Here is a 12,803-nt window from a genome sequence, read left to right as displayed (position 1 = left end):
ATCTTTCTGGGGTCTTTGCTTGACTATCACTCTACTGACAACTACGTCTTGCTGCATCCTCCAACCTGCATACCCTCACACTACTCTTGACTTCTGCAATACGCTGTCTGCGGGGCTGCCTTTGAAGACAGTTCAGAAGCTTCACAGCATGGTTCCAAAATGGAGTTCCGTCGACCCTTTCCCATCCTTGAACGGGCCCCTCCCTCCCGCCCCACAGCTGGCCAGCCGCCGGGTCAACCGCTGACACTTCCACCTTCGTGGGGGGGAGGGGGGTGGATCCACAGCGGACAGAGGAAACCAGATGAGAGCGACCCTCTGGCTGCACCTGACGCCGCCGTGCACACACGCCTTGTGCCTCCATAGATGCCTTAGGCAGGGATCCGAGCCCCAGTGACAGAATCAAGGGCATGCCGTGAGCAGAGGGGCATCAGAGTGTTGGTGCTTAGCGTGGGGTCTTCTCGAGACTTGCAGAATGAAGAGTGTACACAGTCGCTGTTAAGCTAACTGTATCCAAGGTTTATTTACAATATTTATACAGACTGACAAAGCGCTCCGCCAACGCATCCACTATACACACACCACAAGCAGAACAGGTCTATTGCACATTTAAACAATTCAGTACCCAATCAGCTTAGTACTGAGTCACTAAGCGCCACCCCATTACATCACCTTGGCTGATGCAACCTGGAGCAATGCCAGCTTGTCCAGCTGTCGTTTAGACCATGCAGACCTAGCTGTGGCCTGTAGCCTGGATATTCTGACACAGAGAGGGCAAAGTGCACTTGTATTGCCCTTGTTGATTTATAGCCAGCTTTACTCCCCAGCTGGGACACAATGAATGTCATCATTCCTTCCTCCACAGCAAGGACCCCCCTATAAGTAGGCTAGGCTGAGAGTATGTGACTGGCTCAGGGTCACCCAGCGAGCATCCATGACAGAAGTGGGGATTTGAACCTGGGTGTCCCAGAATCCTCATCCAACACTCGGTCCACTAGGACAGTGGTCCCCAACCTTTTTGTCACCAGGGTCTGGTTTTGTGGAAAGCAATTTTTCCACAGACCGGGGGTGGAGGGGGGGATTTCGGAATGATACAATCATGCACTTTATTTTGGTGTGGTGGTTAAATGTGTGGACTCTTATCTGGGAGAACTGGGTTTGATTCCCCACACCTCCACTTGCAGCTGCTGGAATGGCCTTGGGTCAGCTATTGCTCTTGCAGAGTTGGCCTTGAAAGGGCAGCTTCTGGGAAAGCTCTCTCAACCCCACCTACCTCACAGGGTGTCTGTTGTGGGGGAAGAAGATAAAGGAGATTGTGAGCTGCTTTGAGATTTGGAGTGGAGGGCAGGATATAAATCCAATGTCAACTTATTATTATTACTACTACATTTTAATATATAATGAAATAATTATACAACTCACAGCACGGTTGCTAACAGGCCACAGACCAGTACTGGTCCATGGCCTGGGGATTGGGGACCCCTGCATTAGGACAAGCTAAGCTGGCGGGTTGGATCTTTAAAGCAACCAGCGGTTCCCATTTTGCAGGGGACTTCCTTGCTAAAAGAAACCTCCCTGCTCTTGTAGGTCTGGGGGGGGGGGGGGCAGAAACTTACACCACCTGACTCTACCACAGGAAACCAAACAGACAGTAAGGCAGAGCAGGGTCTTCTCAGTGTTAGCACCATGACTGGGAAATCTCCTCCTCTTAAGAAGAATGACCAAAGATTCCTATTGTAGAGGGACAGCAGGAGCCATTCAGAGCACTGGGCTACTGTATCCCAGTTTAAATCCCCCCAAAGGCTGACCGGAGATCTGTGGCCAGTCAGATGCACTGGGACTAACCTACCTTGCAAGGCTGTTGTGAAGATAAAATTAGGAGAGGAGGACGAAGTCCATCATTCCAGGCTTTTTGCAAAAAGGGTAGGATTTTTTTTTTTAAATGCTAAGCTCTGATTGTTTATTTTATGAAGTATGGATACATTTCATGAGTAATCTATTTTTTCCTCCTGGTAATCTTCCAGGATCGTTGCAGCGATGAAGGGGAGGTCTGAAGACGGATAGAGGATGTTAAGCTCAGATTGGAAAAAAAACCCAAACTGCAATCCACCCACTGCAATGCAAATGAACGAGTGACCCTTGCTCAGCCATGGTCTCAGCCTAACCTACCTTGCAGGGCTGCTGTTCAAAAGACAGTGTGAGAAAAGGGCACGGGGGTGTATGCCACCCACCGCGGACATCTGTGGGGAAAGGGTGGGAAATCAAAATGCACAAAATATTGGTCCAATTATTGTTCTATTCCAACTCAATCGGGCATAGAAATGGTATATATATATATATAAAAGGTCATTTGTTTCCTTTTTGCCTCGCTGCCCCACAAATTCCTTCCTTCCTTCCTTCCTTCCTTCCTTCCTTCCTTCCTTCCTTCCTTCCTGTCTCAGGGCTTTCAAACATCTGATGCTCTTGTCTCGTGGCTCTCAAACATCTGACGTTTATTCTATGTGGCTCTTACATGAAGGAAGTTTGGCCACCCCTGGACGAGTCGCTTCCCAGCCTTGGGGGACAACTGCGACCAGGAGCCTCCCAGCTTTCCAAGCGGGGCGCACTTACCCAGCCAAGATGGAAGGCAGCGGCGCAAGGGCTCTCTCGGCAGCCGGGCAGCCCGGGCCGAGAGATTGCAAAAGCGAGTGACAGCAACTCCCGGGGCTTCCAGCAGATCCCTCCGAAAAGCAGCCGCGGGGGGCAAGAACCCGGGGGCGATCGAGGATCTTCAGGATTCAAACGATCTTTTCTCCTCCCGATTGGATAACTCCCCCCCCAAATAATAACGCAGACCCGGAAGGAGAAAAAAAAAGACCTTTAAACAACCGGATGTTCCAAAAAGAGAGAGAGCGAAGAAAGCCCGCGCCTTGCTTGCTGGCTTCCCTTCCTTCCCTCTCACATCCGCTTCAGGATCTTTGAATTATACATTTTCCTAGCCGGGAAACGTGCAGTGGGATCGCCTGCGCGGCTGGTTGGAAAGCAAGTCTCGGGGAGTTCAGAGGGATCCCCTGCAGAAGCAGAAGCGCTTTATAATTTGTTATTATCTGTCAAATTGTATTCTCCACATCGCTCTGGTTTTAAACTGTTTTTATTAATACTGTTTTTATAATGTTGTGATCCACCCTGAGCCCATCCTTGGGAAAGGGCGGACTATAAATTGTCTTAAAAAATAAATATTAGAGCGGCAGCTTCTGATTCGGGGGAGGGGGGGGGGAGTTAATTCCCACGTGGCCAGTCCGAGCTGGTGGAGATTCCAGACACATTCGAAAGAATATTTGTATACGAGGATAAATTCAAGATCGTTTGTTGCACTGATCCCTTCTGGACTTGGATCAACGCGACCACTAAATTCGCTTCTTGGAGGAAAAAAAAATAAGAAAGTGGCACTTTTAAACACTTTGCTGGGGGAGCTTTGGGGGTTCCCTTCCCCCTTTGATTCCACATGGAGTTCTTTCCTGATAATTTCCTTTTCCGTGGAAATCAAGAATTTGATTTAGATTTAATAAGCAAGCAGCAAAGTATACCATTCGAGTTGGTTTGCCTCCGGTCACTTGAGGGTTAATTGGAACGCCTTGCCGCGATCGCAAGTAGCCAATCGAAGGAGGCTTTCCGGGGGGCGGTCTGATCAGCTAGCGTGCTCCAATGAAACGGCGAGGTTTGAATCCTAGTCATTTGCGTATTCCCCAGGCCTGTGTTATGACGTAATTGAACAACCACCCAATCCAAGTAGAGAATTTCGGAGCCTTCATTTCCATAGCCTGCCTATAAATAGCAGCTCGGCAAGCGCTCCCGGTATTATCTTTTTCGCGTTGATAGAGTTTGTCCTGCAAAGATGCCCGAGCCAGCTAAGTCCGCGCCTGCTCCTAAAAAGGGCTCCAAAAAGGCGATCACCAAGACACAGAAGAAGGGCGACAAGAAGCGCAAGAAGAGCCGCAAGGAGAGCTACTCCATCTACGTGTACAAGGTGCTGAAGCAGGTGCACCCGGACACGGGCATCTCCTCCAAGGCCATGAGCATCATGAACTCCTTCGTCAACGACATCTTCGAGCGCATCGCCGGCGAAGCCTCCCGCCTGGCCCACTACAACAAGCGCTCCACCATCACCTCCCGCGAGATCCAGACCGCCGTGCGCCTCCTGCTGCCCGGGGAGCTGGCCAAGCACGCCGTCTCCGAAGGCACCAAGGCCGTCACCAAGTACACCAGCTCCAAGTAACTCGGTTTCAGGCAGTTTCAAAAAACAAACCCCAAAGGCTCTTTTAAGAGCCACCCACTTTTCCAGTAAAAGAGCCAGTCACTAGCTATAATGCTGTGCATTCAAATTGCAACCCGTTGCAGTGAGATTTATAGGTTTTCTTTAACGCGTGGTCGAAGTGTAATCAGACATTGAAGCATTTGGGGTTTTTTTAATAACATGGCAAAGGCAGGCATGGGTCAAAATGAAGGTCTGGTGCTGGGAGAGGAGGGAGACAGGGCTTCTAGTGGTTTGATCCCACTCATGGACCTCCTGATGGCACCTGGGGTTTTTGGCCACTGACTCTTGGACTAGATGGGTCATTGGCCTGATCCAACGTGGTTTCTCTTATGTTCTTTTAGGCTACGGACTGAATATTATGTGCAACAAAACGCTCAAAGCAATTTTTGTTCAATGAATTTAAGATTATTTGCAAAGGAAGAAAGGGGGCCGCTACTTAATTTACAGGCCTTCCGACCAAAGGTTTCAACATACAACTCCGGAGTTCACTTTTAATGCATTCCTTTCTTCACTTAAATAGGTTACTTTGAGCGTTTTGTTGCACATATTATTTAGTCCGTAGCCTAAAACAAGAACATAAGAGAAACTACGTTGGATCAGGCCAATGGCCCATCTAGTCCAACACTGTCAAAATGGCCAAAAAACCCAGGTGCCATCACGGGGTCCATGAGTGGGGTCAGACCACTAGAAGCCCTCCTGTCTCCCCCCTCTCCCAGCACCAAACCTTCATTTTGACCCATGCCTGCCTTTGCCATTTTTAATATCCTTTAAAAAAAAAAAAACCGCCCCACACAAACGTTGAAGACTTTTATTTCGCTTAAAATCTTTCAGAACAAATCTACAGCAACCTTGGTTTCCCGCCCCCGCCTTGAAAATTGGAGGGATACTGGCTGATTTAATAATGCTCCGAGACTCAAATCTTATTGGCTGCAGAGTGGCCGGTTTTGAAAAGGGCTCCTCTGATTGGCTGAAACGATTCCCATTCTTCAAACTGTGAAAGGCTTTCCAGTGGTCAAAAAGGGGGAGGTTGTAACCAGCAAACTTTGAAAGATCAGCTCCTAGAAAGGTTTTCAGCGTTAATTTAAATGGTACGAATTCTAGCGGAATAATGATTTTGTGCGTTTAGAAAAACAGTTATAAGCAATTTCCTATCGTTAACACAGAACGAGGATTAAATGCTCCGGTGAAACCTTCAGGCTTGCATTTTAAGCAGCAAGGTAAAAATATTGCATCCGCGCTTTGGAATATGTGAATTTGTATTTCAAATCTAAAATAAAATATTATTTTTAAAAAAAAAAAAAGCTAGCAGGTTTAAGCTAGAAGGTCTCAGAGCAGCATCTGTAACAGCAGCCCGGCTAGCTCAGTCGGTAGAGCATGAGACTCTTAATCTCAGGGTCGTGGGTTCGAGCCCCACGTTGGGCGTAAGTTTTTCTCCCCTGTAAAAATAAAAAATTATCCAATATTGATACCTTTTGTTGACTTTTGGATTAAAAGTGTGGCATTCACAGATGAATAAATTAGGTTTTAAGAACTTTTAGGCTGTGCCTTTTAGAGACCGAGGTTATTAAATATGCAGGGTTAACAACTCTCATTACCCGATGAGTTTCCGTCTTTATTACTTTTCCTTGTTGATGGACCTCAAGTTTTGGACCTTGAATTTGGACATACATTTTCCACCATCGGATGCAGATTAACTTTTTAGAAAAAGAGAGAGACCACAACATAGCATTCTTCCACATGATCCTTCATTCTGAATAAATGCACTAAAGCCTATTAATTGTATAGTATTTAATGAATTTAGATTTGTCAATTGGAAAAAAAAATGCATCATCTCCCCGTCGGGGAATCGAACCCCGGTCTCCCGCGTGACAGGCGGGGATACTTACCACTATACTAACGAGGAAGACAGAAACAAGTGTTTAAAAAATCGCTTTTGTACAGGCCCCATAGCTAGACTTGCGTCACTTTAGAAACCAATCACTTCTCAGTGCGGGTATTTTGAATTCTTCAAGAGGGGCGCCTGCCGTCTCCTTACTTTTAATGTTCCTTATTAAACCTTCTCTGGAAAACCGGCAAACGCACAGCTGGAAACTTTTAAAACTTTGATCCACCATTTTGGACTGTTCTTTAATTACAAAACTATAAATCATTCTTAATGATCCCTAAAACCTCGCCCCCAAGCCCCTACCCGGAATGAGCCAGGAGGGAGGAAATGGGAGCAGCGGTAGGGAAGGGAAGGGTTGCTTTGGGTGGATGCGCCTAAACCAAGACGTTAGGGGTCAGCCGGACCTGGTTACCAGCTCCCCCGGGAGCTCTCTAATTTGCTGGATTCTGGCTGGGATTGCACACTTTAGAAATGACTCCAGCCCGAGAAAGAGCTCTGGAGAATGTTAACGTTTGCGATTAGCGGTTGCTTGGTTTGTTGAAATTACCGCCTAAAGCAGGGGTGTCAAACACATAGTTCGGGGTGGGGGAGGGGGCAAATCAGGCCCTTGGAGAAGAAGAAGAAGAAGAATTGCAGATTTATATCCCGCCCTTCTCCCTGAATCAGAGACTCAGAGCGGCTTACAATCTCCTATGTCTTCTCCCCCCACAACAGACACCCTATGAGGTGGGTGGGGCTGGGAGGGCTCTCACAGCAGCTGCCCTTTCAAGGACAACCTCTGCCAGAGCTATGGCTGACCCAAGGCCATTCCAGCAGGTGCAAGTGGAGGAGTGGGGAATCAAACCTGGTTCTCCCAGATAAGAGTCCGCACACTTAACCACTACACCAAACTGGCTCCTATCAGGCCCCCCGAGCAACTGGCTGTCATCTGCTTCCTTCTCCTGCTTCCTTTTGCAACACAGGTTGCTTTGCAAGGCTTGCTCAATTGTACAGGAGCTACAGAACAAAGTCTCTGTTTTCTCCATTGGCTGAGGCTCCTCCCTTGGGGAGGAATAGCTTGCTTTGCCTGGCTTTCTCAATAAAGAACACAACACACTGTGGCTAATAGCCACTGATGGACCTCTGCTCCATATTTTTATCTCACCCCCTCTTGAAGTTGGCTATGCTTGTAGCCGCCGCCACCTCCTGTGGCAGTGAATTCCACATGTTAATCACCCTTTAGGGTGAAGAAGGATGTCCTTCTATCCGTTTTAACCCGACTGCTCAGCAATTTCATCGAATGCCCACGAGTTCTTGTATTGTGAGAAAGGGAGAAAAGTACTTTCTCTACTTTCTCTATCCCATGCATAATCTTGTGAATCTCTATCATGTCACCCCGCAGTCCACGTTTCTCCAAGCTAAAGAACCCCAAGCGTTTCAACCTTTCTTCATAGGGAAAGTGTTCCAACCCTTTAATCATTCTAGTTGCTCTTTTCTGGACTTTTTCCAATGCTATATCCTTTTTGAGGTGCGGCGACCAGAATTGTACACAGTATTCCAAATGAGACCGCACCATCGATTTATACAGGGGCATTATGATACTGGTTAATTTGTTTTCAACTCCCTTCCTAATAATTCCCAGCATGGCGTTGGCCTTTTTTATTGCAAACGCACACTGTCTTGACATTTTCAGTGCGTTATCTACCACGACCCCAAGATCTCTCTCTTGGTCAGTCTCTGCCAGTTCACACCACATCTACTTGTATTTGTAGCTGGGATTCTTGGCCCCAATGTGCATTACTTTGTACTTGGCCACATTGAACCGCATCTGCCACGTTGACGCCCACTCACCCAGCCTCAACAGATCCCTTTGGAGTGCCTCACAATCCTCTCTGGTTCTCACCACTCTGAACAATTTAGTGTCATCTGCAAACTTGGCCACTTCACTGCTCACTCCCAACTCCAAATCATTTATGAACAAGTTAAAGAGCATGGGACCCCGTACTGAGCCCTGTGGCACCCCACTGCTTACCGTCCTCCACTACGAAGACTGCCCATTTATACTCACTCTCTGCTTCCTATTAATTAGCCAGTTTTTGATGCACAAGAGGATACTTTTACTCCATGACTGTCGAGCTAAGCAGCCTTTGATGAGGAACTTTATCAAAGTCAAGGTAAACAACATCTATTGGGTCCCCTTTGTCCACATGTTTGTTCACCCCCCTCAAAGAAATGTAACAGGTTAGTGAGGCAAGATCTTCCCTTACAGAACCCATGCTGAGTCTTCCTCAATAACTTGTGTTCATCAGTGTGCCTACTCAATCTGTCCTTGATCATGGTTTCTACCAACTTTCCCGGTATTGAAGTCAGACTGAGTTGCACAGCAGATTTATTGCACAGCAGAGTTATTGAGCCAAGCCGCTCTTCCTTCTATTGGCTGAGGCTCCTCTCCCCAGTCCCTGGGGAAGGAAGGAAAGAGCCAGAGCTTCCTTTGCCCAGTTCCCTGGATCCCATGGGAGAAAAACAAAGAAAGCACCTTTAAGACCAATAAGTGCTAACCTTTTAAGCATGTTAAGCTAGCTGGGCCAAGCCATGTCAGTCTGGGCCATGTGTGTACCTATTTAAAACTACTAGCAGAGATATAAATTTTATAAAGAACAGACAAACACACACACAGTATTTTTAAATAGGTACACACATGGCTCAGACTGACATGGCCTGGCCCAACTAGGTCTCTTTTATGTCAGATCCGGTCCTCATTACAAATGTGTTTGACACCCCTGGCCTAAAGTTTCAGGGTCTGACTTGGATGGTAGACCGCCAAGGAAGTGCGCAGAGGCAGGCAATGGCAAACAACCTCTGACCGTCCCTTGAAAGTTGGGGGCGGGGGGGGGGCGTGTCGCCATAACCAGCTGTGACTTGAAGGCATTTTCCACCCTCCCGTCTTTCAGGGATCATAAAACTATAGGAAATGAGTGACATGCAATTATTGGTGTGTGTGTGTGGAATTCTAATCAAGAATAGCCTAGAGATCATAACTGCAACGATAATTTCGATAGAGATCGTAACAGCAACGATAACATTAACTAGTTGAAATTTGTAGGGAATCAAGGGCTTTTTAAACCCTCTTGAAACTGAAGGTCCCTTTTAAAGTACTTTTTGTTCAAGAGTAATTGCTTTTGTATAAACTGCAATAAATCCTGGGAGATTTAAATGTTCCCGCTTACTCGTTTCTGAACATTGCTATTATAGTCCCTAGGAATTGCACCCTCGGGGAAAGGTCCCCACCCCTCAAACCTTACATTTGCAACACAAATGTCTATTCTACAAAAATGCAACTTTTTTTTTAAACAGAATTTACAATCTATCCCCCCCACCGCCTAAAGTTTCAAGTATGCCGGCATGCTCTTATAAAAACACTTTTAAAAAATAATATAGTTCAGCTACTTTTGAAAGTTTCTCTTTGGGGATTTTGATTTCAGTTCAGAATCTGTATCAACCTTTACACAAGCGGTTTAAAGCTCTTTTAAAACGCAAGTGGGTAGCTCTTAAAAGAGCCTTTGGGTTTCGAAGAGGGCTTTGGATCCCTTCCCCCTTTTCACTTGGAGCTGGTGTACTTGGTGACGGCCTTGGTGCCTTCGGAGACGGCGTGCTTGGCCAGCTCCCCGGGCAGCAGGAGGCGCACGGCGGTCTGGATCTCGCGGGAGGTGATGGTGGAGCGCTTGTTGTAGTGGGCCAGGCGGGAGGCTTCGCCGGCGATGCGCTCGAAGATGTCGTTGACGAAGGAGTTCATGATGCTCATGGCCTTGGAGGAGATGCCCGTGTCCGGGTGCACCTGCTTCAGCACCTTGTACACGTAGATGGAGTAGCTCTCCTTGCGGCTCTTCTTGCGCTTCTTGTCGCCCTTCTTCTGCGTCTTGGTGATCGCCTTTTTGGAGCCCTTCTTGGGCACCGGCGCCGACTTGGCTGGCTCAGGCATCTCTGCTGTTTCTGAACAACCACCAATCGAAAATACTGCCCCAGTTTTTGGTGCGCCTTTTAATAAGACGCTTATGCAAAACAGAGCATTCGAATTGTTCTATTTCTATTGGATAAAGAGACCTCAGGCTTGCTACTATTGGAAGAGAAGTTCGTCCAATGAAAAGCGTTTCTACGGACGGTTTCAATGTCTTTTCGTGATTGGTTGTCACAGAGAATACTCTCCTGTCATTGGTTGGGTAAGGTACGCATGGCGAGGGAGTCCTTTCGCTGCAAGCTGGGCTGCCAATCTTTTGCCGTTCGAAAGTCTTTGAGGCATTTTCAACCCCATTTGCCTTATGCTTTTTATTTTTTTTTTAGACAAAATAGTAAATTGACAAAGTGCAATCACAAATTGGCTGGTTCTTAAAGGAAGTATTCCGTATGGGTTTGCTGTTCTTTTAAAATTATTTCTTTGGTTCTGAAGTGTAACAACACAGGACAAGTTCTCTACGAGCACTAGAAAAAAATGTAACCAAGAAGCCGAAATAGCTCAGTTGGGAGAGCGTTAGACTGAAGATCTAAAGGTCCCTGGTTCGATCCCGGGTTTCGGCAGTTTCAATTTTATTCCTCCCGTATACTTTATTCCTTGGTAGTGTTCCCGCGTTAGTGCAGTCAGTTGTTGCATTCTGTTCCAAACTGAAGCGAGAGATTAAAGTGGAAAGAAGAAAGAAAAAGCAGGTAAAGCCTTCCATTGTTGAAAAAGGCTGAGTTAAGCGTAAATTCAGTTGCACCTTTAAAACCAACGAACTTTTATTCTGCGTATAAATTTTCGTGTGCGCCCGCACTTCTTAGAACATAAGAGAAGTCATGTTGGATCAGGCCAATAGCCCATCCGGTCCAACACTCTGTATCACACAGTGGCCTATATATATATATATATATATACATATACACACACACATACATACACACACACACACACACACAGCCACTGATGGAGCTCTGCTCTCTCTCTCTCTCTCTCTCTCTATATATACATATACACACACACATACATACACACACACACACACACACACACACACAGCCACTGATGGAGCTCTGCTCCATATTTTTATCCAATCCCCTCTTGAAGCTGGCTATGCTTGTAGCCGCCGCCACCTCCCGTGGCAGTGAATTCCACATGTTGAATCACCCTTTGGGTGAAGAAGTACGGTACTTCCTTTCATCCGTTCTTGAGATACTCTGAAACAAGTTACCAACCATTACATAGAGGTCAAGAGGGAGTTTGCCAGAACGGGATAGAGTCAAGACACAGATGGAATTGAGCGATATATATATAGCTAAAATTGGATTAAGGCTGCATGATAGGCTGTGCTGTTAAAGTGGCATTCGCTGTTTGAAGGTCTTTAAAATAGGTCAAACCCACCTGGAACGTTTCGGCAGATGGGAGCTAAAATCACAAAACCCATTGGGAAGCCTTTGAATCCAATATTACCGTACTATGCTCCTTTAACCTTGGACTCATTGAAAAGCAAGCAAAACGGCTATGGTGGAAAGTTTTACTAAATGACAGTCGACGTACGGGAGCATCATAGGATTTTCAAGGCAAGAGACGTTCAGAGGCGGTTTGTCGTTTCCTACCTTTGTACATAGCGACCCATCCAAGTTTAAACCCCGCTTCGCAGTCGAGAACGGACTAGCCTGGGCACGGCAAAGCAACTACCAAGTGTCCTGATAAACAAATTGCTCAAACGTTTTACGAAAACGGGTGGCCACGTGGAATGTCCGATATTTGAGAGCCACAAGACATGATAGGAAGGAAAGTAACTTTTAAATACTTTTTCCAAGTTGGTCGACAGGGCTTCGAGAGCCAGTGTGTTAAAAGAGCCAGTTTGGCCAACCTTTTCCGAGTGAAAGCAACTTTTTAGTGAAAAGGTGGGTGGTCCTGAAAAGGACCTTTGGTGTTGTTGGAAAAGCGCAGGATTCGGAAGCGCCTCTTAGCCGCCGAAGCCGTAGAGAGTGCGGCCCTGGCGCTTCAGAGCGTAGACGACGTCCATGGCAGTGACCGTCTTCCTCTTGGCGTGCTCGGTGTAAGTCACAGCATCGCGGATCACGTTCTCCAGGAAGACCTTCAGCACCCCGCGGGTCTCCTCGTAGATGAGGCCGGAGATACGCTTCACTCCTCCGCGCCGAGCAAGGCGGCGGATGGCCGGCTTGGTGATTCCTTGGATATTATCCCGGAGCACTTTGCGGTGCCTCTTGGCGCCTCCTTTCCCAAGCCCTTCCCGCCTTTGCCACGACCAGACATTCTTGCACCACTACCAAAATAAGTAACTGCAAGCTTGCGCCGGAGAGTTCCGTTTAAATATGAGAGAGTCGGACCAGACGGAAAACTAGAGAAGGACCACGCCTCCTCTAACGTCAGAGAACTTTGGCGGGCGAAATGAGTATTGTCCAATCACTTACAGGAGCTTGTTTTTCGAATCAGCCAATGAGCATTCGGAGACTACATCCTTTCCGCCGCAAAATGAGGGACTCCGGAAGGTAGCCGTTTGGGTCTGAATCCAGTGGCAACTTGAAGAACAGCAAAGTTTAATGCTGGTTACAGGCATCGATGTGGTGTATTTATTGTATATGTGAATTTGGAACGGTATGCTCATCCTGTAATAAATGTTTGACTTGATA

The 12,803-nt window shown here is 47.0% G+C and overlaps 2 protein-coding genes, 3 non-coding genes and 1 pseudogene across 5 annotated transcripts; 3 read left to right on the top strand and 3 right to left on the bottom strand.

Moving 5' to 3' along the window:
* The first annotated feature begins 3,771 nt into the window (after positions 1-3,771).
* Positions 3,772-4,306, top strand: LOC132584339 (histone H2B 1/2/3/4/6-like). Its single transcript, XM_060256204.1, has one exon. It carries the CDS (start codon positions 3,872-3,874, stop codon positions 4,250-4,252), a length of 381 nt encoding a protein of 126 aa, XP_060112187.1. The 5' UTR covers positions 3,772-3,871; the 3' UTR covers positions 4,253-4,306.
* A 1,334-nt stretch (positions 4,307-5,640) lies between these two features.
* TRNAK-CUU (transfer RNA lysine (anticodon CUU)) lies at positions 5,641-5,713 on the top strand. The gene has a single exon. It is a non-coding gene; the product is annotated as a tRNA-Lys (tRNA).
* Positions 5,714-6,122: 409 nt separating this feature from the next.
* Positions 6,123-6,194, bottom strand: TRNAD-GUC (transfer RNA aspartic acid (anticodon GUC)). Its single transcript has one exon. It is a non-coding gene; the product is annotated as a tRNA-Asp (tRNA).
* A 3,501-nt stretch (positions 6,195-9,695) lies between these two features.
* LOC132584340 (histone H2B 1/2/3/4/6-like) lies at positions 9,696-10,171 on the bottom strand. The gene has a single exon (XM_060256205.1). The coding sequence runs from the start codon at positions 10,132-10,134 to the stop codon at positions 9,754-9,756; it is 381 nt and encodes a 126-aa protein (XP_060112188.1). The 5' UTR covers positions 10,135-10,171; the 3' UTR covers positions 9,696-9,753.
* Positions 10,172-10,654: 483 nt separating this feature from the next.
* Positions 10,655-10,727, top strand: TRNAF-GAA (transfer RNA phenylalanine (anticodon GAA)). The gene has a single exon. It is a non-coding gene; the product is annotated as a tRNA-Phe (tRNA).
* Positions 10,728-12,057: 1,330 nt separating this feature from the next.
* On the bottom strand, positions 12,058-12,426 carry LOC132584343 (histone H4-like; annotated as a pseudogene).
* Positions 12,427-12,803: the final 377 nt, after the last annotated feature.

Source organism: Heteronotia binoei, chromosome 15, assembly GCF_032191835.1.
Source record: "Heteronotia binoei isolate CCM8104 ecotype False Entrance Well chromosome 15, APGP_CSIRO_Hbin_v1, whole genome shotgun sequence".
Classification (NCBI taxonomy): Eukaryota; Metazoa; Chordata; class Lepidosauria; order Squamata; family Gekkonidae; genus Heteronotia; species Heteronotia binoei.
This window is presented reverse-complemented; position numbering and strand designations above follow the sequence as displayed.